The sequence below is a fragment of the Neomonachus schauinslandi genome, chromosome 1 (genome assembly GCF_002201575.2).
Source record: "Neomonachus schauinslandi chromosome 1, ASM220157v2, whole genome shotgun sequence".
Taxonomy (NCBI): domain Eukaryota; kingdom Metazoa; phylum Chordata; class Mammalia; order Carnivora; family Phocidae; genus Neomonachus; species Neomonachus schauinslandi.
Genome location: NC_058403.1, coordinates 145,237,900 through 145,262,164, shown reverse-complemented (window position 1 = coordinate 145,262,164; position 24,265 = coordinate 145,237,900). Strand labels below are relative to the sequence as shown.

The 24,265-nt window shown below is 39.9% G+C and overlaps 1 protein-coding gene across 1 annotated transcript in view; it reads right to left on the bottom strand.

Annotated features, from left to right (window-relative positions):
- Window positions 1-23,953, bottom strand: part of ULK4 (unc-51 like kinase 4) — a 607,678-nt gene extending 583,725 nt beyond the window's left edge. The window contains exons 1-7 of the mRNA XM_044912620.1: window positions 23,894-23,953; window positions 19,399-19,592; window positions 7,495-7,594; window positions 5,084-5,223; window positions 3,289-3,451; window positions 1,072-1,173; window positions 401-484 (exon numbers count right to left, since the gene is read on the bottom strand). Of these exons, the coding sequence (XP_044768555.1) occupies window positions 401-484; window positions 1,072-1,173; window positions 3,289-3,451; window positions 5,084-5,223; window positions 7,495-7,594; window positions 19,399-19,536 (727 nt within the window). The 5' untranslated portion in view covers window positions 19,537-19,592; window positions 23,894-23,953. The remainder of the gene's footprint in view (window positions 1-400; window positions 485-1,071; window positions 1,174-3,288; window positions 3,452-5,083; window positions 5,224-7,494; window positions 7,595-19,398; window positions 19,593-23,893) is intronic.
- Between the last annotated feature and the right edge of the window lie 312 nt (window positions 23,954-24,265).

Sequence of the window (24,265 nt, the reverse complement as noted above, 5' to 3'; positions counted from 1 at the left end):
CTGACAAATGCCTGACTTGTCCCTATTTGAATACTAAACAGAAATAACTACATGGAACATGAGCACAAAGTAAGTAAATGATACACACACAAGAAAAAAATAACAGAAGTTTGGGTTTTTAAAATCTTTAAAGCAGACTTCTGTTGATATAGGAGCACAAAATAATTTGTGTTTTTAAATGAGGGATTCTATTAGTACTTTGTTCTTCATTTCAAGGTCTTAAAAAAAAAAAGCAAAGGGAATGCTAACATTTCTAAAAATATAAATCTGGAACTATTTATAAAATGTAAATTTGGGGGTTAGGAATCAAAAACAGACTTTGGATAAAAATCTACCATAAGTGTCAAATGTAAACTAACTGCATTTATCACACACACACACACACACACACAAATCGTACCTTTTGGAATAGGTGGCAAAGGATCTTCATAAAAAATCTTTTCAACTAATTCTGAAAAAGTTTCTGAGAAGAATGGAGGTTTTCCTGAAATCACAAGAAAAACTGCAAATTAGACAATAGTTTGCTATCACTAATAATTCTAAATAAATCTCAACTACAGATAGTTTAGGATTGTAAAGTTTACAGGAAAAAATATAGAGCAATAACTACTTACTGGATGCTTGGTATAGACCAGGCACACTGTATATTTTTATATTTCTATATTTCAAAACTTATCATCCTAATAAATATGCATTTATGGACCATTACCATGATCCAAGGGCTGCATGGGCCACTAGACACATCTGAATAATTCCAGGCACAAGGTACCTTACAACAATTTCTACTAATAATCAGTTTTTAATAAGTAGGCACATTTTTCCAAATGATTATCCTGAAAAATACCTATATGTCAAAAAGTTTCTTGACCTATATGTCAAAGGTTCTGGACATATGCCTAGACGCCAAGCATACAGGAGGAATACAGAGGGAAGCAAGCCAAACCAGTTATATAAAAACTTAGAAAAGCCAGGTTTTTTTCACATCTTCCAGGTAAAATTGTTGCTAACTACAGACTTCATCTTTTTGTGTGTGCCCAGCTCTGATTTTAAAATGAACCAGAAAGGAATCACCTGAAAACATTTCATAAAGCAGACAGCCCAAAGACCAGAGGTCACTGGTGATGGAGAAGTCAGTACCCCTCAGAATTTCTGGCGCTGTATATGTAAGAGATCCTAGAAGTATAAAGAACAACTTTGTTAGGCATTTGTATCAATCCCCAAAAACAAATCTACCTCGCAGGGACCTGGTAAGGTAAAAAAAGGTTGTAGGAAAACATGCACATGACTATATGCCTTCATGTGTATTCCACATTTTTTAATGGTTTCTAATTTTAAGGTTTCATTTACAAGGATATGTAAGAATACAAAGAGGTTTTAAAAATCCACATGAGTTAGAGGTGTGGCACAATTCTAGGTATATTCTTTTTTAAGTTAACAATTTAAATAATCAAAAGAACCTTTGATTATAATATTTTCATTAGAATAGGTTAAGTTACATAGCAGTAACACCCCAAATTCCCACTGGCTTACCAACAAAGCTCTATTCATTACTCCAACTACACATCCACCACAGGTCAGCCCAGGGGCCCAGATCCTCAGAGTCACTCAAAGAGCCATCTCAACACATGCTTCCTCCATCACCAAGACAGGGGGAAAGAATGTAGCAAACTGCACACTGGCTCTGAAAATGCCCACCTCAACGTAACCCCCACACTTCTGCTCACACTTCCTTAGCTTCCGCAGGGAGAAGATACAATCCAGGAGAACAGGAAATGTTTAGTGAAGAACACTAAGGGGTGCCACTTAGACTTTATACAAAGTTTAATATTACAGAGAAGTAGCAAATTCTTGAGTTAGCATGTTCCCTTATTTACTGATGAGAGAAACTGAAGCCTAGAGGGTCCCCTAATATCCCGTAAGCCCCACATGGCTGAGTGGTTGCAGAACACCCACCAGAATTCCACCAAAAAGCCTCCCATCTTCCAATGAGAATGTTCTTTCCATGAAGTGAGTCATCCCCAATCATTTGGAAAATAAAATTCCACTGAGGTAAATCTTCCAGCAAATAGTATCTCCAGGGCCCATTACAACCAGGGCAGCAGTCTCATGTGGCCTCAGGGTTTAAAGCTCTCCTGTGTGACATTTTTGCTATGCTATCACATTTCATACATACATTCACTCATGCAGCAAACACTTACAGAGGGCCTATTTGCCTTTACTTTGCCAGGTCCTGAGAAAGCAAACATGAATAAGACCCCCAAGATGCCCAAGCACCCTGCCCAACACTTAATAGGCACATCATCCATAGGTGTTGACGGTGAATGTCTGTCTTCCCCGATTAGAATGCAAGTTTGGTTAGACCAGGGATTTTTGCCTGTTTGTTCACATCCATATTTCCAGTATCTAGAACATGTCTAAATTTCTGTTGACTTATGCACTTTATTTCTTCTTCCTTCGACATTGAGTTAATAAACATACTAATGAACAAATGAATATGAAGTCCCTACCAACACAACTGCATGAGAAAAGACAACATAGAAAAATGATTACACATGTTAAGTTTCACGACAGATTTACACATAGAACATTACAAAAGAGGGGTGCCTGGGTGGCTCAGTCAGTTAAGCGTCCAACTCTTGATTTCGGCTCAGGTCATGATCTCAGGTTGTGAGACTGGGCCCCACATCAGCTCCACACTGGGTATGGAGCCTGCTTAAGATTCGCTCTCTCCCTCTCCCCCTCCTGCCCCCAGCCCCACTCACATGCGTGCTCTCTCTCTCTCTCTCTAAAAAAAGAATATTACAAAAGAGATATCACTTCACAATCTCCCCTCAAGTACAGCAACTCAACACCCCAGGCCCCATCTCACTGGCAAAACCACCTCCCAAGAATGCACCCTAACAATCTCCCTTAATTTCAGAGCATCAGCTACTCATCAATGTTGAAAAAATATCTACTGAGCTGAAAGTGTGGGCCAGGCACTGTTCTAAGTACTGAGGATACAGAAGGAAGCAGGACAAAATGGCCATCCTCATGTTTAATGAGTAGTCAGCGACATAGAAAGCCAAGGATAGGCTATAGGCTTTGTTAGAGATTCCCTGTACTTTACACAGTATTGGACCTATGTGAAAACCTTTGGGTTATGGACAAAGCCATCCCCATATCCAGACTTCTACTCACTGTTATTTTCAATATATTATTTTGGCTGGCAAAAACATAAGGTCGACATTATCTCCTAAACACGTGACTTGGGCAGCGCAGGGTTCTGATCTGTAGCTCTCCACATACCTTTGGCTCTACTTTTTATGGTTTTCTTCAGTACATTTTCCCCACTATCACCTCCTCCTTCTGCTGCTGCCACCAAAGCAAAGAACTCTTCCAAATTTTCACCTTCCACTTTGGCCAAGCAAAAATTACTAAACTTCAACGTGCCAGGCCCTTCCAAGAGTATCTATAAAGATGAAAAAATAAAGGTGTTCAGAAACCAGTTGCATTTGCCCTCCCATCAGTACCTCTTCACATCCCACTGAAGAACTCAGGAGCAGTGGCCTTCTTGCTTCATACTACTCAAAAGATTAAATGCATACAAATTTTTAAAAGCAGCTAAAGAAAAAAATAAATTGGGGGCACCTGGGTGGCTCAGTCGTTAAGCATCTACCTTCGGCTCAGGTCATGATCCCAGGGTCCTGGGATCGAGCCCCACATCCGGCTCCCTGCTCGGCGGGGAGCCTGCTTCTCCCTCTGCCACTCCCCCCACTTGTGTTCCCTCTCTCGCTGTGTCTCTCTCTGTCAAATAAATAAAATCTTTTTTAAAATAAATAAATAAATCCAATATTTTAATAATAGAATCAAATATTAAACTGCCCATTCTCAGATGTATACAATGAACACATCATAACCACAGAGGGAAACCACATGCCTTTGGGAAAGATAAAGAACAGTGTATACAGAACAGTCTATCCTCACCACTCCTCCATGACAGCTGAAGGAGGATTTGAAAACCCACCTGTCCAAGGTGTTGTTTACTCACAGGCTCAAAACTAGGGTTTTGAAGTTAGAGATCTAGCCTTAGGTCCACCATTTACTAGCAGTCTGAACTGGAGAATTTACTTAACCTTTCTAAATCTTGGTCTCTTCACCTGTAATTATGTTCTCATATGGAGGGCCTACAATAATAATGTTTAACAATATTCAACTTTTTATTTCATCATGTACACTTTAACAAAGTAGCAACTCAAACCAAATCCCTAAGAATATGTACTTATAAATAATAGATGCCATTGATTGAAAACACCAGAAAGTGCCCTAGAATATAGTACGGACTCCATCTCCAGATCATAGACAAGGAAGCCAAGGCACAGAGAGAGAGAAAGGGTAACCTGCCCAGGGTCAGACAACTTCTAAATGTCAGTGTCACCTGTGATTCTGAAACTAAGCAGCTTTCATATCTCTACTACACTGAAGCACATTTAGTTATGGATCATTAATTTTACCAGAGAAGAAGCTATTTGACCCACAGTGCCACTAATCAAACAACAAAGCCAAAAATCCATTATCAAGCTAAAATAATGGCTCATAATCTTATAATTTAAGAGCTTAGCATCTTATTTTATAGAGCTACTGAGCTCATCATTCACAGTATACCTTGGCAGCAATAATAATTACTCAAAGGACCCTGAGAGGAGGGGAGACTTCCCATTCTAAAAGCTACTTCAATAGGTAGCTAAAATATGGCACTATGTTTTTTATTTTAAAAATATATTAACTCAAGGGGCTCCTGGGTGGCTCAGTCAGTTGGGCCTCAACTCTTGGTTTCATCTTGGGTCATAATCTCGGGTAGGGGGATTGGCTCCACGCTCAGCACAGAGTCTGCTGGAGATTCTCTCTCCCTCTCCCTCTGCCTCTTCTTGATAGCACTCACTCTCACTCTCTAAGATAAATAAAACCTTTAGAAGAAAAAAATTAACTCAATTTCCAGATGGTCTATATTTTATCTAAATTTTATCTAAAAATAAAAACACCTTTGAGAAAGCACTATAACGAAGACAGAAGCAGTTAGGAAATGAAAACTTTTATGAATTACCTTGCCAGGAGAAACGTCACAAAAGAGAATGCCAAGTTGATGAAGATGATGTAATCCAGTAATGAGGTCAACCCCAAATTCTCTCACAACATCTTCTGGGAGGTTTTCATCTTGAGCAATAACCATTTCTAAGGAACCACCTGCAAGTTGATTAAAATCACCCATTTTAACCCACCAGCATAACACAGTGCCTCCAGGAGCTTCCATGCTGGGAGATACTGAGCCTTTAAAAAATGAGCAAACAGAACACATGGACAGCCTGACAGGGGAAATACACATGTGAATGAACACAGTGGTCCAAGCACCCTAAGAGGAACTTGTGTCCACACTCCAGAGCCAGCTTCCAGAGAATTATGCTTAGGCTGGAGACTAGTCAGTAAGTAAGCAGGTGGGATGCAGGGAGAATCCCTCTGGTTGCTATGATTTCTTACTCAGCCCTCAGGAATTGAACAGCTACAAAAATTAGTGGTAAATACTAATACAAACTGTGCATTTAAAACACATCATGCAAAGTCTAGCCACATTTACTCCTGTGCAAAGTTAATCACATGCTACAAAGTACTGCATGGCAGAAAAGGGCCTTTCCTTAAGAGAAAATCACAACCCTTCAAGTAATATCACTGAGGAAATAAAACGTCAAAGGCAGACACACTGTGAATTCTATTTCTATACTCTTCCAAGGTCCTGCTCATATTTCTACCATCTAAGTGCCAGGAACAAACTTTTTTTTTTTTTTTTTGGTTCCAAAACATCAAGATTCCAATAGGAGCCAAGTTCCGAGAAACGTATAGAACACTGCACATAATGTTTCTTCCCCAGAGCACTCTTTTCTTTGTGAAGATTGTATATCCCAGGCAGCTGTCCTCACTTGGGTTCAAATAAAACTCTTCTGCTTTCTCTTAAAAAGAACAGAAAAGAGAAGAGAGAAAAAAAGGAGGAGGGGAGAGAGAAGAGAGAAAAGGGAGAAGAAAAGGTCTTGGAGCACCTGGGTGGCTCAGTAGGTTAAGTGTCCGACTCTTGATTTCAGCTCAGGTCATGATCTCAGGGTTGTGAGATTGAGCCCCACATCAGGCTCTGTGCTGGGCGTGGAGCCTGCTTATGATTCTCTCTCTCTCTCTCCCCCCCGCCCCACCCCCACCACCCAAGCCCCCCCAACCCGAGCCTGCACACACTCTTTAAAGAATAAAAAATAGGGCGCCTGGGTGGCTCAGTTGGTTAAGCGACTGCCTTCGGCTCAGGTCATGATCCTGGAGTCCCGGGATCGAGTCCCGCATCGGGCTCCCTGCTCGGCAGGGAGTCTGCTTCTCCCTCTGACCCTCCTCCCTCTCATGCTCTCTGTCTCTCATTCTCTCTCTCGCAAATAAATAAAATCTTAAAAAAATAAAATAAAGAATAAAAAATAAGTCTCAGCTGTCATCTGAAAGTTCAGTCAGAATACTATGATGAAGGTAGGAGGTATTTTGAAGTTTATTTTGTTTCAGTGGGTGAGGAGCCACTCCAAATGAAGGCATAAAGTAGTAAGGCTAGGACGATGGTCAGGGAGCAGAAATAACGGCTGAAGCAAAAAGGAACACAGGGAAAGTCCCCTGATCACCTCAACAGTGTGTTCGACTGTGCAATTAAGCCATAGTCCTTTCCTACTGATTCAGAAAAAATAAAATGCAAGTTACTATTCCAGATAACCTCTTTCATGATTCAGTCTTATAAATTCTAAGTTCCAATATAATGAGTAAGACTCATAAAGCTAGAAATTACAATATATCTTGATATTTAATGATCCTTTATTACTCAATATATAAATATAAGTAAGCTAACAGTGGTCCTTTTTCCCTGAAGACACTGAAACTAAAAGCCCAGATAATATCAGTATATTCAGTTTTCTCCCTATATATATAGTCCCAGAAAGTTGTATCAAGCAAGAGTTATAACAAGTTATCTCTAATTATTGTTAGGTGGCGGTATTCTTGGTTCATCTTTGTACTTTTTCACATTGCTTAAGTTTTATAAACAGCAAGCATTCTCATCATAAAAATAAAAAGATGATCACTTTATAAACTAATTGCCTAACTAATAGCTACTTGACCTAAAATACTTGGTTTTTATTGAATAGGAAAGCTTGTTTGATAAGTTTATCACTAAAAAATACTTGTAAATTTTTATGTAGGTGATTTAGTAATATTTTATACCAAAATAAAGTTAAGCCCAAATTGAATTTTACGTTCTCCCTCTTATCAGACATCTTAGCTCTTTACCCTACCCTAACAACCAAACAACGTATGTGCAAGTGAACAGTCAAGAGTATCAAGTGCTTATCTTTGCAACATAAAAGGAAAATAACAAAACCTACATCATATGTTTTTTCAAAACTACATAAGGTGTATATATCTGTAGCACTTCTTACACACACTTACCTGTGCAGAGTTCCACCACTAGCCAGAGATGATTGCTGGTTTCATACCATTCGTGAAAAGTTACGATATTCTTGTGTTTAATTTCATGGGTGAGACGGACCTACAAAAACACAGCATTCACACACACACACACACACACACACACACACACACAGAGAAAGTTCTTAAAATCCTCGTATCTATTAAGAAACACCTAAATACACAATTGGGAAGTGGGTAACAAGATAGCAGAATGTGGTGGAATTTGGTGGAATTTTATTCGGACATTAAAAATGATGGGTCTGAAGGCTGGTGACATGAAAAAATGCTAATTTGATGTACAATCTTAAAAAAAAAATTTGTGCAATACAGTTTTGTGTATTTGTGTAAACACAACACTGCAAAAGAAATGTTCATAGGAAAATGACCAAAAGGAATACATCAAAATAGCTGTTATGAGAACTGCTAGTAATATTTTCTATTTTTTACATTAAGTACACAGTACTTTTTATAATCAGGAAAGAAATAATTTTCAAGGAAGAAAAAAAACTTTTACTACGTAAAAATAACCTCAAGGCTCAATAACACAATAGTTAAATTATTCATCAACTGACAAAATATTAGCCCAACTTTAAGACATTTAATTTTCTATCATAATGACAGTATAATGTTAAGTGAAAGAGGCAAGAAACGAAATTATATAATACCATGATTTAAAATTTTTTTTAAAAACTCACAGTAAAAAAGACTAGAACAAACCAACCAAAACAGAACAGGACTGCCTCAGGTGATGAAACAATGCTTTTTTTCTTCTACCCATTTTTCTAGATTGAAAAACAAGAGTAAATTCACTATCTATCTATAATGATGATGTATTACTTTGAAAATATTTACTGAGTTTTTTAAAAATTTTTTAAAAATTTTTATTACTTTGAAAATATTTAAAATAATTCTCAAAGGGTTCTACAAGTTTATTCTTAAAAATATCCTTGTGGGGGCCCCTGGGTGGCTCAGTTGGTTAAGCAACTGCCTTCGGCTCAGTCATGATCCTGGAGTCCCGGGATCGAGTCCAGCATCGGGCTCCCTGCTCAGCGAGGAGCCTGCTTCTCCCTCTGACCCTCCCCCCTCTCGTGTACTCTCTCCCATTCTCACTCTCGCAAATAAATAAATAAAATCTTAAAAAAAAAAAAATATCCTTGTGAGGGGCGCCTGGGTGGCTCAGTTGGTTAAGCAACTGCCTTCAGCTCAGGTCATGATCCTGGAGTCCCGGGATCGAGTCCCGCATTGGGCTCCCTGCTCGGCGGGGAGTCTGCTTCTCTCTCTGACTCTCCCCCCTCTCATGTGCTCTCTCTCATTCTCTCTCTCTCAAATAAATAAAATCTTTAAAAAAATATATATCCTTGTGAATCCCAGTACCAATTCACTCAGGTAATTAAAAGAAGAATCATTACAATGAGCACACTGATCTTAAAATGTACATTTCCATTAGATCATGAGAATACCTGTGCACCAAAAACAAGAGTAAATTCAAAACTCAGTAACAGGGCAGAGCAAGATGGCGGAGGAGTAGGAGACCTGGATTTCGTCTGGTCTCAGGAATTCAGCTGGATAGGGATCAAATCATTCTGAACACCTACGAACTCAACAGGAGACGGAAGAAAAGAAGAGCAACAACTCTCTCATCAGAAAAGGGACAATTTCTGGAAGGTAGGACGTGTGGATAAGTGAATCCGAGGTGATATTTGGGAGGATAGATGGGGGAAGGGGCCTCCGTCGGCCGCTTCTGGCAAGTGATAGAGCCGCGGAGCACAAAATCGGAACTTTTAAAAGTCTGCTCCGCTGAGGGACGTCACTCCAGTGGCTGAGCGGGGGGTGGAACCCTCATGGGACAGTGTGGTCTCAGGACCCTCGGGGTCACAGAAACACCAGGGGTGCCTGAGTGCAGCAGAGCTCCCAGGTATCAGAGCAGGGAAGGCAGCTGCAGAGATGGAGCCGAGGAGTGGGCTATCAGCTCGGGGTTGCCATAAACTGTGATCCGGGGCACAGTTGGGCCCCTGCTCCTCCAGCAGGGACCCAACAAGCGGCAGATCCGGGGAGACTCCCCTTCCTCCCCCAGGAGGAGCCGCGCGGGAGTGCACCGCAGGGATCTGCTGGGTTTGGAGACTCCACACCGAGTCGGGTGCCAGAGACAGAAATGCTCGGTCACAGGCCGGGTGAGCACGGAGTGTGGCTGGAGACCGGGGAGACGGGAGTGATTTTTTCCACCGGGGCACACTGAGGAGCGGGTACCCGAGTTCTCAGCTCCTCCAGGGCGGATATTGGGAGGCCGCCATTTTCACTCTCATCCTCCAAAGTTGTACAGAAAGCTTGCAGGGAACAAAAGCTCCCGAGAGCAAACCCGAGCAGATTACTTAGCCCGGACTGGCAAGGGCGGGGCAATTCCACCTCCTGCAAAGACATTTGGGAACCACGGCAACAGGCCCCTCCCCCAGAAGATCAGCGAGAACAGCCAGCCAAGACCAAGTTTATTGATCAATGAGAACGGCAGAACTCCAGCGCTAGGGGAATAATGCACATAGAATCCATGGCTTTTTTACCATAATTCTTTAGTCTTTCAAAGTTAATTTTTTTTTGGGGCGCCTGGGTGGCTCAGTTGGTTAAGCGACTGCCTTCGGCTCAGGTCATGATCCTGGAGTCCGGGATCGAGTCCCGCATCCGGCTCCCTGCTCGGCAGGGAGTCTGCTTCTCCCTCTCACCCTCCTCCCTCTCATGCTTTCTGTCTCTCATTCTCTCTCTCTCAAATAAATAAATAAAATCTTTAAAAAAAAGAAAAAAAAAAAGTTAATTTTTTTTTAACTTTTTTTTTTTTGAATTTTTCTTTTTCCCTTTTTCAACCAACATCTTATTAACCCTTTTTTTAAAAAACATTTTTAGTTTTCATTTTTAGAGTCATATTCTATCCCTTCATAGTAGTTACCCTTATTTTTGGCATACATATATATATAAGTTGTTCTCTCTTTAAAATTTTGAGATACTTTCTTCTAACAGATCAAAATATACCCTAAATTTCTAGTGTATGGTTTTGTTCTACTCTCCTGCCTGATCACATTCTCTCCCTTCTTTTTTTTTTTTTAAATCCTCTTCTTTTTTCAAACAACTTATCAATTCCTTTTATAAAATTTTTTTATAATTTTCATCTTTACAATCATATTCCATCCCTTCATATCAACCCTTATTTTTGTACATATATAAGTTTTTCTTTCTTTAAAATTTTGGGAGGCACTTTCTTCTAACACATCAAAATACACCCAAAATCTAGTGTGTGGCACTGATCCTATGCACCAGCCTGATCATATTTGATCATATTCTGGTTTTTTTTGTTTTGTTCCGTTTTTATTTTTATCTTTCTCTTTTTCTTTTTTTTTTTTTCTTTTTTCTTTCTTTCCCTTTCTTTTCCCCCAGCTTCAGGTCTTTTCTGATTTGTTTAGAGTATATTTTCTGGGGATGTTGTTACCCTGTTAGCATTTTGTTCTCTCATTCTTCTATTCTCCTCTGGACACAATGACAAAACAGAAAAAAATCACCTCAACAAAAAGAACAAGAGGTAGTACTGACTGCCAGGGACCTACTCAATACGGACATTAGTACGATGTCGGATCTAGAGTTCAGAATCATCACTTTAAAGATACTAGCTGGGCTTGAAAAAACCATGGAAGTTATTAGAGAAACCCTTTCTGGAGAAATAAAAGAACTAAAATCTAACCAAGTCGAAATCAAAAAGGCTATTAATGAGGTACAATCAAAAATGGGGGTGCTAACTGCTAGGATAAATGAGGCAGAAGAGAGAATCAGTGATATAGAAGACCAAATGATGGAAAATAAAGAAGCTGAGAAAAAGAGAGATAAACAACTACTGGATCACGAGGGCAGAATTTGAGAGATAAGCAATACCATAAGACGAAACAACATTAGAATAATTGGGATCCCAGAAGAAGAAAGAGAGAGAGGGGCAGAAGGTATATTGGAGCAAATTATAGCAGAGAACTTCCCTAATTTGGGGAAGGAAACAGCCATCAAAATCCAGGAGGCACAGAGAACCCCTCACAAAATCAATAAAAATAGTTCAACACCCTGACATCTAATAGTAAAACTTACGAGTCTCAGAGACAAAGAGAAAATCCTGAAAGCAGCTCGGGAGAAGAGATCTGTAACCTACAATGGTAGAAACATTAGATTGGCAAAAGACCTATCCACAGAGACCTGGCAGGCCAGAAAGGACTGGCAGGATATATTCAGAGCACTAAATGAGAAAAATATGCAGCCAAGAATACTCTATCCAGCTAGGCTGTCATTGAAAATAGAAGGAGAGATAAAAAGCTTCCAGGACAAACAAAAACTAAAGGAATTTGCAAACACGAAACCAGCCCTATAAGAAATATTGAAAAGGGTCCTCTAAGCAAAGAGAAAGCCTAAAAGCAACATAGACCAGAAAGGAACACAGACAATATACAGTAACAGTCACCTTACAGGCAATACAATGGCACTAAATTCCTATCTTTCAATAGTTACCCTGAATGTAAATGGGCTAAATGCCCCAATCAAGACACAGGCTATCCGATTGGATTAAAAAACAAGACCCATCAATATGCTGTCTGCAAGAGACTCATTTTAGACCCAAAGTCATCCCCAGATTGAAAGTGAGGGGGTGGAAAACCATTTACCATGCTAATGGACACCAAAAGAAAGCTGGGGTGGCAATCCTTATATCAGACAAATTAGATTTTAAACCAAGGACTATAATAAGAGATGAGGAAGGACACTACATCCTACTTAAAGGGTCTATCCAACAAGAAGATCTAACAATTGTAAATATCTATGCCCCTAACATGGAAGCAGCCAATTACATAAGGGAATTAAAAGAAAAGCAAAGAAACACATTGACAACAATACAATAATAGTGGAGGACTTTAACACCCCCCTCACTGAAATGGACAGATCATCTAAGCAAAAGATCAACAAGGAAATAAAGACTTTAAATAACACACTGGACCAAATGGACTTCACAGACATATTCAGAACATTCCATCCCAAAGCAACGGAATACATATTCTTCTCTAGTGCCCATGGAACATTCTCCAGAATAGATCACATCCTAGGTCATAAATCAGGTCTCAACTGGTACCAAAAGATTGGGATCATTCCCTGCCTATTTTCAGATCACAATGCTTTGAAACTAGAACTCAATCACAAGAGGAAAGTCAGAAAGAACTCAAATACATGGAGGCTAAAGAGCATCCTACTAACGAATGAATGGGTCAACCAGGAAATTAAAGACGAATTTAAAAAATTCATGGAACCCAATGAAAATGAAAACACAACCGTTCAAAATCTTTGGGATGCAGCAAAGGCGGTCCTAAGAGGAAAGTATATAGCAATACAAGCCTTTCTCAAGAAACAAGAAAGGTCTCAAGTACACAACCTAAATCTACACCTAAAGGAGCTGGAGAAAGAACAGCAAATAAAGCTTAAACCCAGCAGAAGAGATATAATAAAGATCAGAACAGAAATCAATGAAATAGAAACCAAAAGAACAGTAGAACAGATCAACGAAACTAAGAGCTTTTCTTTCTTTATCAGAAAGAAAAGAGAAATGACCCAAATCAACAAAATCATGAATGAAAGAGGAGAGATCACAGCCAACACCAAAGAAATACAAACAATTATAAGAACATATTATGAGCAACTCTATGCCAGCAAATTAGATAACCTGGAAGAAATGGATGCATTCCTAGAGATGTATCAACTACCAAAACTGAATAATAGAAAACCTGAACAGACCTATAACCACTAAGGAAATTGAAGCAGTCATCAAAAATCTCCCAACAAACAAAAGCCCAAGGCCAGATGGCTTCCCAGGGGAATTCTACCAAACATTTAAAGAAGAATTAATACCTATTCTTCTGAAACTGTTCCAAAAAATAGAAATGGAAGGAAAACTTCCAAACTCATTTTATGAGGCCACCATTACCTTGATTCCAAAGCCAGACAAAGACCCCATCAAAAAGGAGAATTACAGACCAATATCCTTGATGAACATGGATGCAAAAATTCTCACCAAAATACTAGCCAATAGGATCCAACAGTACATTAAAGGATTATTCACCACGACCAAGTGGGATTTATCCCTGGGCTGCAAGGTTGGTTCAACATCCGCAAATCAATCAACGTGATACAATACATCAACAAAAGAAAGAACAAGGATCATATGATCCTCTCAATAGATGCAGAAAAAGCATTTGACAAAGTACAGCATCCTTTCTTGATCAAAACTCTTCAGAGTATAGGGATAGAGGGTACATACCTCAATATCATAAAAGCCATCTATGAAAAACCTACAGCGAATGTCATCCTCAATGGGGAAAAACTGAGCTTTCCCCCTAAGGTCAGGAACGCAGCAGGGATGTCCACTATCACCACTGCTATTCCACATAGTATTAGAAGTCCTAGCCACAGCAATCAGACAACAAAAAGAAATAAAAGACATCCAAATCGGCAAAGAAGAAGTCAAACTCTCACTCTCTGCAGATGATATGATACTTTATGTGGAAAACCCAAAAGACTCCACCCCAAAACTGCTAGAATTCATACAGGAATTCAGTCAAGGGGCAGGATATAAAATCAATGCACAGAAATCAGTGGCATTCCTCTACACCAACAACAAGACAGAAGAAAGAGAAATTAAGGCGTCCATCCATTTACAATTGCACCCAAAACCATAAGATACCTAGGAATAAATCTAACCAAAGAGGCAAAGGATCTGTACTCAGAAAACTATAAAATACTCATGAAAGAAATTGAGGAAGACACAAAGAAATGGAAAAACGTTCCATGCTCATGGATTGGAAGAACAAATATTGTGAAGATGTCAATGCTACCTAGAGCAATCTACACATTCAGTGCAATCCCCATCAAAATACCATCCACTTTTTTCAAAGAAATGGAACAAATAATCCTAAAATGTATATGGAACTGGAAAAGACCCCGAATAGCCAGAGGAATGTTGAAAAAGAAAAGCAAAGCTGGCGGCATCACAATTCCGGACTTCAAGCTCTATTACAAAGCTGTCATCATCAAGACAGTATGGTACTGGCACAAAAACAGACACATAGATCAATGGAACAGAATAGAGAGCCCAGAAATGGACCCTCAACTCTTTGGTCAACTAATCTTTGACAAAGCAGGAAAGAATGTCCAGTGGAAAAAAGACAGTCTCTTCAACAAATGGTGTTGGGAAAATTGGACAGCCACATGCAGAAGAATGAAACTGGACCATTTCCTTACACCACAAACAAAATTAGACTCCAAATGGTTGAGACCTAAATGTGAGACAGAAGTCCATCAAAATCCTAAAGGAGAACACAGGCAGCAACCTCTTCGACCTCAGCCGAAGCAACTTCTTCCTAGAAACATCGCCAAAGGCAAGGAAAGCAAGGGCAAAAATGAACTATTGGGACTTCATCAAGATAAAAAGCTTTTGCACAGCAAAAGAAACAATCAACAAAACCAAAAGACAACCGACAGAATGGGAGAAGATATTTGCAAATGACATATCAGATAAAGGGCTAGTATCCAAAATCTATAAAGAACTTATCAAACTCAACACCCAAAGAACAAAGAATCCAATCAAGAAATGGGCAGAAGACATGAACAGACATTTTCCCAAAGAAGACATCCAAATGGCCAACAGACACATGAAAAAGTGCTCAACATCGCTCAGCATCAGGGAAATCCAAATCAAAACCTCAATGAGATACCACCTCACACCAGTCAGAATGGCTAAAATTAACAAGTCAGGAAACAACAGATGTTGGTGGGGATGCGGAGAAAGGGGAACCCTCCTACACTGTTGGTGGGAATGCAAGCTGGTACAACCACTCTGGAAAACGGTATGGAGGTTCCTCAAAAAGTTGAAAATAGAGCTACCATATGATCCAGCAATTGCACTACTGGGTATTTATCCCAAAGATACAAATGTAGGGATCTGAAGGGGTACGTGCACCCCGATGTTTATAGCAGCAACGTCCACAATAGCCAAACTGTGGAAAGAGCCAAGATGTCCATTGACAGATGAATGGATAAAGAAGAAGTGGTATATATATACAATGGAATATTATGCAGCCCTCAAAAGGAATGAGATCTTGCCATTTGCAACGACGTGGATGGAACTGGAGGGTGTTATGCTGAGCGAAATAAGTCAATCAGAGAAAGGCAAGTATCATATGACCTCACTGATATGAGGAATTCTTAATCTCAGGAAACAAACTGAGGGTTCCTGGAGTGGGGATGGGATGGGAGGGATGGGGTGGCTGGGTGATAGACACTGGGGAGGGTATGTGCTATGGTGAGCGCTGTGAATTTTGCAAGACTGTTGAATCTCAGATCTATACCTCTGAAACAAATAATGCAATATAAGAAAAAAAAAAAAAAAAGATAGCAGGAGGGGAAGAATGAATGGGGGGAATCAGAGAGGGAGACATACCATGAGAGACGATGGACTCTGAAAAACAAACTGAGGGTTCTAGAGGGGAGGGGGGTGGGAGGATGGGTTAGCCTGGTGATGGCTATTAAAGAGGGCACGTTCTGCATGGAGCACTGGGTGTTATGCAGAAACAATGAATCATGGAACACTACATCAAAAACTAATGATGTAATGTATGGTGATTAACATAACAATAAAAAATTTTTAAAAACTCAATAACAAAGATGCAAGAGGCTATCAGTAAAAAAAAAAAAAAAGAAAAAAATACTAAGTTGCCTCAGGGATTTTTGCTTTCTCCCTTCAAAATCCCATGAAATATGGAAACTAAAACCACAAAAATGTGTGCTTTATTAATAAACCATCCAGACTCCAAACTGGTGACAACTACCCAAGTGCTTTGGATCCTTGTTTTCCGATTCTCTTAAACACACCCACACAAATTCTACTGTCACTCACATTCAACACAGGCTAATGGGTCCATTGATCCATAGAAATACAGAGCTCCCTATTTTAAAAATGGATAAGTGGTACATTCTAGGAACAACTATGTGGGCTCATATTCTAACACAAAGGGAAATGAATCCACATAATTTAGAATACAGATAAGGAGAAAAACAAAAATCAGAGTGACCAAGAGAATTTGAGGAGCACCTTTTAATAAACTCCTAATAAAGGGCCAGAAGAGAATGGGGAAGACACAGGGTGAGCATGTTTAAATGGATCCCCACTGATTCAGGCACTAGAAGTGGGAGGTCCTGATGACAAGTAAAGGAGGTGTGGAAATTCCAACAAAAATCAGGCTACAGCCCAGCCATCTACACTCCCTGTCACTCAGTATATGCCAAGTATCTACTCTTCCAGACACTGGTCCACCTCAGCTCTCTCAATCTCTCCAACCACCCATCTGTTGAAATGATAATATACTCTTTATGCTGGATTAAATATATTAATAAAATGTCCTTTCCATGTGGCTACTATGAACTTTAAAGTTAGATTTGTAGCCCCCATTATATTTCTGTTGGATTGCATTGTTAGGTTTTGACTAAGAGCTGTAACATCTCCAAAATCTTGCACACACCCTAGCCTGTGACCACCACTCCTTGACTTTCCAGCTCACTCACTCTAGTACTCCAATTCTGGTTCTGTTCAGACATCCACACTCCGCATATACACAAGCAACTGAGGTCAACACAAGCCATGCTGACTGATCCAGCTTCAATTTAGGATCCCCAATCTCAAATGGCCCCAGCCAGTCTGTCCTCCAAGTGACAATTCACACTTTTGCTTCCCTCTTACCTGGAACACTGCCTTCCCCCACCCCCTCAATTGAGGACTTAGCTTCTCATCTCAGAGAAAACCTCATTAGAAGAGAAATTCCTTGTGTTCCTAGCACCGAATTCTACAAACTAACCTGTATTTTGTCCCATATACCTGTTTTCCCTCAACAATCCACACTCCTTACAAAAGCCAACACCTCCTCAAACCCATCAGAATAGCTACCTTCAAGACAAAAACAAAGAGAATAACAAGTGTTGCCACCAAAGATGTGGAGAAATGGAATCCCTTGTGCACTGTTGGTGGGAGTGTAAAATGGTACAGCCTCTGTGCAAAACAGTGTGGTAGTTCCTTTAAAAAAAAAAAAAAATTAAACCTAGAATTCCACTTTCTGGGTATATATCCAAAGGACTGAAAGCAGAATATGTCCTGAAAACATACGTGTACACCCATGTTCACAGTAGCATTATTCACAATAGCCAAATGGTAGAAGCAACCCAAGCGTCCACAGACAGGTAAATGGATAAGAAAAATGTGGTATATACATACAGTGGAATATTATACAGTCTTATGACAGAAATTGTGACACATGCTACAACATGGATGAACCCTGAGGACACCATGCTAAGTGAAAGAAGTCAGTCATAAAAGAAAGGAGGTATGATTCCACTTACACGAGGTACCATTCAGAGACAAAGTAGAATGGTGGTTGCCTGGGACTGGGGAAGGAGAAATGAGGAATTATTGTTTAATGTGTACAGAGTTTCAGCTGTGCAAGATGACAAGAGTTCTGGACAATCCAGCAACATACCCTGGGTATTTACCTAAAAGAGTTAAAAACTTATGTCCTCACAAAAACCTGTACACAGATGTTTATAGCAGCTTTATTCACAACTGGAAACAATCAAGATGCCCTTCAATAGGTGAATGAATAAACTGGTACATCTATGTGATGTTGTTCATCAAAAAAAAAAAAAAAAAAGATACGCGCTATCAGCCACAAACAGACATAGAAAACTTACACACGTATTGCTAAGTTAAAGATGTCAATCTGAAAAGGCTACATACAATTCCAACTATATAACATTCTGGAAAAGGCAAAACTATGGACATAAGAAAAAGATCAGTGGTTGCCCAAGGTTAGGAAGAAGGGGGAGGGATGACTAGGTGGAGCACAGATTTTTAGGGCAGTGAAACTCTTCTGGATGATATTATAATGATAGATACATATCATTACACATTTGTCCACAACTGTGGAATGTACACCACCAAGAGTGCACCCTAATGTCAACTATGGATTTTGGGTGATTATGATGTGTCAGTGTGGGTTCATCATTTGTAAAATATGGGCCACTCTGGTAGGGATGCTGACAATGGGGAAGACTATGCATGCAGGAGGACAGTGAGTAAGTGGGAAATCGCTACACTTTAATTTTGCTGTGAATCTAAAACTGCTCTTAAGAAATTAACTTTTTAGGGGCACCTGGGTGGCTCAGTTGGTTAAGCATCCAACTCTTGACCTCAGCTCAGGTCTTGATCTCAGGGTCATGAGTTCAAGCCCCATATTGGGCTCCACGCTGGGCATGGAGCCTACTTAAAAAAAAAAAAAAAATTAACTTAAAAAAAATGAATTCTAGAGATGGTGATGGTTGTACAGCATAATGAATGTACTTAATATCACCAGCTAAACACTTAAAAATGGTCAAGATGGTAAATTTTTTGATACATGTATTTTACCACAATGGGGGGGAAAAAAGCTAAGTTTGGTCCAGAGCCTGGGCTATAAATTTTAAACCCAAGTCGCCTCACCCAACGTCCTTCCTTTGGCAAGCTTCATAAATCACATACTAAATTTATAAGTAAGTGATCTAATATAGAGTATATTTTCCCTGACTCTTCCCAAAAAAATAACACTAAGTTGATAATTACTTAGGTATGTTTATTAGCCATTATTCAAGATTGGTGGCACTAAACAGACAGAAGGTCACCCATTACAGATTGAAAATGTGGTATTTTCTACAGTGAGTTCAATGGCTTCTGTTTAATGTTGCTACCTCTCCTTGATCATAACTCTGTGTTTTCCCAGAGGGAGGGAAACATACTTGACTTACCCAATTGGTTATTTCAGGCCTTTTGCACTTATCAGTACAAAGAATAGCTACAAAATTGATTGTTCCCTTCCGCCGCCCTTTATAAACAATGGTGTTGCTTCCTCGGCCAATCTCCTCATACAGAATAAAGTTTTCCATCTCTGGGCTGACTTCTCACATTGGATAAAATGACAGCCTAATGGCATCTCTAGTTCCTAAAAGGTAAACAAAAATAATACTTATAAATGCAAGCTAGTTACATGATTAATTAGCCTAGGATACTTAATACGTAAACCTAGTAATTCTATAAACTCAGAAAATTCACCTAAAAGTGTTGGATATGAATGTCTTTTCCTAACTGCTGCCTATTGGCTAAATCTGGCTCTCAGCCTGTTTTTGTATGGCCTACAACAGAAAATACATTCTGGAGATCTGATGTACATCATAGTGATTATACTAAACAATAGTATAGTAGGGTAGGGTGAAGGAAAAAAAAGCTAAGGGGAAAATAAAACAATTGACAAACCAATATCCATTTCCTTCAACAAGATCTCAACAAAAATGATGAAAATGACAGCTATTTCCAACACATGTAACAAAAAGAGGGATGAATGAGATGCCCGCCAATGTATCTTGATACTTTTTTTTCATTCTTGTTACAAAGGCAGGCACATTGTGTCAATATCTGTATAGAATGTGGCAATATATGACCCACCTAAACCTCAAATTATGAGTCGCAAATGAGACAATGTATGTTAAAATACTTTATAAACAAATATGGAATGATATTTCCATCTAATCCACAGAGATTCTAAGAGTCAACCCAAATATTATTTGAAGTCAGCTGTCACCAAACTACTGGGTCCTGGGCCAAATCCTGCCTGCTACTGCTTTTGTAAACAAAGTTTAATTGGAACATAGCCACACCCATTCATTTATATATTGTCTAAGGCTCCTTTTAGGCTACAATTACAGAGTTGTGACAGAGTAATGGCCTGTACACATTCTAAAATACCCACTATCTGGCCCTTTACAGAAAAAGTTTGCCAACTCCTCTTTTTAATTTAAACAAACAAACAAAAATTTAACCAATCACTTCATCATCTATGATATAAGCAGTTAAGAGAGTTCATTTTCTTGGCCAATTTGTCCTAATTTGCATGAATGAATAGGAATTGATTTAGTCTTATCAGATTTTATTTAGAATTGAAGTACATTAGTGGATTCAGCATCTTGAACAATACATTTACAATATAATCAGAGTATTTACTCGATTGGCAAAATATATTTTAAATTGGCATCTCTTTGGAAGGATTTCATATGCTGGACTATAGAAAATGTTCCAGAAATTATCCAGTAAGCTGTAAGATACACTCTTTAAAAGCAGCTGTTTCTACATGGTATCCAGTAAGTCAAAACCTATAGCAAAACCCTTTGAAACAGAATGTAAAAGAGAAGTTAATGAGTATGGCATTTCTTTTTGAGCAGATGAAAATGTTCTGGAATTAGTACTGATGGTTGTACAACTTTGTGAATACACTAAAAATCCTTGAATCGGGGTGCCTAGGTGGCTCAGTCAGTTAAGTATTTGCCTTGGGCTCAGGTCATGATCTTGGGGTCCTGGGATTGAGCCCCTGGTGCTCCCTGCTCAGCATGGAGTCTGCTTCTCCCTCTCCCTCCCACCCCCATGCTCGCTTGCTCTCACTCTCTCCCCTAATAAATAAAATCTTTTTTAAAAACTCACTGAATTGTACATTATAAATGGGGACTGTATAGTATGTGAATATCTCAATTTTTTGTTGATATAATTGACAAGTAATTTGAGTTGAAAGTGTACAATGTGATTTGATACATTTATATATGACTATGATTACTACCATAACATTAGTTAACACCTCTATATGTCACATAATTATCACTTTTTTGTGGTAAGAACATGTAAGATCTATTCTCGTAGCAACTTTTAAGTACATAATACATTATTGTTTAGTATAATCACTATGATGTACATCAGATCTCCAGAATGTATTTTCTGTTGTAGGCCATACAAAAACAGGCTGAGAGCCAGATTTAGCCAATAGGCAGCAGTTAGTCCTGTCCTGGTATAGGTAACCAGTAATCTGAGAATCTAGGAATAACTAATTCTATGATTCCATCTTCCAAAGAAATTAAAATTTATTGCAAAATGGGAAAAAATTCTACTATAAAAATGTATAGGCTAGTAATTACATTTAGTTATTTGGATTACAAACCTGGTCTCTATATCAAATCAGAAGAACTCATACTAATGACAGCAAAATTCTTTAAATTCTAAGTAGAAAAGATGTGGGAGAAATCCAAATTTAAATCAATGAAAATCCAAAAGTGGCACAGATAGTATCTATTTATTTTAATGAACACTTTTACTAAATTCGCTCTATGTTCCTCTCTTCCTAAAACCCATTCATTAAAAACCAATACTGACTCATGACCTGCCAAAATGCAGCCCAGACAGGAGTAATTTTGTGGCAACAGGTCAACATTACATAGTACGTAATATAACCAAAGTAAGATTAAATTGACAATATGTTAAGATGGAAAAGCTATTTAACCAGAAAAAATAACCAGAGACCTTTAAATGCTCACAAATTGGCTACATTAGGATACACCAGGATAAGGTGTTGAAATAAGTTTTTATATAAGATAAAGAATTGAGTCCTTGAAAATAAGGTTTTAAACCACAAGAAAAAAATTAAATCTTCAAAGTTTGAATTTGATTCAGCCAAATTATTTTCCTCAATCTTTTACTGAGTAGTGGCATCTAGGCAGACCATGCCTGAAATTAATGAAATGCACCAATTACAAAATCGGCTTAGGTAAGGGTGGTTTACTATGGAAGCACTTTCCCTCTCTGGGGCTCAGTTTCCTTAGAGTAAAATAAGAATTGGATCAGATGATCTTCTAAGTTATCTTTGAAGTTTGAAATTCCAGGCTTTTAGATTCTTTTTGGCTCACCCCAAGACCATTCTCACCTGAAACTTCCTAAAATGCATTTAAAAAAAAAAAAAATACGTGACCTCTTAAATTGTAAAATAAAACACAAATACAGAAAACCCCACAAAATAAATGTATAGTTTAATGAATTATTGTAAGGGAGACATCCTTGTGATCACCACCCAGGTGAAGAACATCACTTTGCCTGCTACTCCAGAAGTCCCTTCCTGAGCCTATGGCAATCACTCCTCATCCTTTCCAAAAGCAATCGCGATCCTGCCTGTCACTGTTATTACTTCCTAGTGTTTATCGTTTTCTCACCAAGTTTGCATTTCCAGACACCAGTTTAGTCTTCCCCCATTTTCTTTTATAATTTTTTTTTAAAGATTTTTGTTTATTTATTTGACAGAGAGAGACACAGCGATAAAGGGAACACAAGCAGGGGGAGTGGGAGAGGAAGAAGCAGGCTTCCCGCCGAGCAGGGAGCCCGATGCGGGGCTCGACCCCAGGACCCTGAGATCATGACTCGAGCCGAGTGCAGACGCCCAACGACTGAGCCGCCCAACGACTGAGCCACCCAGGCGCCCCCACGCCGCCCCATTTTCTAAAGGCGTGCCGCGTCTTTTAAAACTCTCAATCTACAAGTTCACCGAGGTATTATCAGAGAAGCCAGAAGTCAGAACGAATCACACTTAGGAGCAAATGAGGCATTTAAGATTCAGGGGCCGGGCCTACAGTCAACAAACTCTGAAACTGACCAGGTGCTAGAGGCACGCAGATAAAGACCAGAACCCTCCCTTCACTTACCTCTATCCTCAGATCATGAACTCCTCAACTAGCAGCTGCTGTCCCAGCCCAGACCTATTGAATCAGAAACTTTGGAAGCAGAGCCCAGCCATCTGTGGTGTAATTCACCGCCCCCCACCCCGGATGCACGCTCAACTTCGCTAACCACAGGCTAAAACAACCTTTTTCGAGGGCATAAAAGGTAGCAGGCACTGTGCCAAGCATTCAACAGATACTCCTCCTTGACAGGCCGAATTAACTACAGGCTTTAAGCTTAGTCTGATCTCGAAAGTGCAGGCGCTGAATCGCTGCATAAACACTCCTCACTCCAAGAGGCTCATGACCAGCGAACTGGCGGCTTTCACTGTCTCTCTACGTTCATGGACATCCGTCAGCACAGCCGGCTTAGAACTCGGGAAGCGTCGCCAAGGTTTTAAGGGAAAAAACTCCGAATCTGGGGCGTCCATAAAGTGCATCTCCCGAACCCTACAGTCCCGAATCCAACCCCCCCCCCCGCACCTAAGTTCTCGAAGAGGTGTCCCATATGCCCGGAACCAAAGCCTCAAGAAAACTATTTAAGGTTTTTATTTTAACACGATAACAAAGCAGAGCCCTTAGAGAGAAGACGCCAGAGACACAAGGCTCACGGAGAGAGGGCAGGTGGATGGCGCCCCTCCAGGCCTGTAGTGTCCCCCGCACCCGCTCAGGAAGACGCGAACCCAAATTCGTAGATCCTAAAACTGCCACTGACACTCACCTGAACGCTCGGTGGGTAGAAGCCGCCCACCCGGTGGAAGGTTCCCGCCACCGCGCGCGCCTAGTCTTCTAATGCTTCAGGGCAGGTCCACTGGCCAAGGCCCGGGGTGAAGCAATGGAGCAAAGTGGAATGCGCAGGCGCAGTTTCAGGTAGTTCGGGTCCAGCACCCCTCTACGTTTGGATTCGCCCATCCCGTCTCCAGGGCAGCACGCAGAACGCCGGAAGTAGCGCAGGGCTCTGACTGGCTAAGCAGTTTGAGTTCCTATTGGCTGGGGCCCGGAAGTGGGGGGCCGAGGCAAAGCGTTCGTCCAACCTAATTGGGGGTGGGGACTGGAGTTTGGGGCGGGCAGGGCACCTGTTTGGGCAATAGGT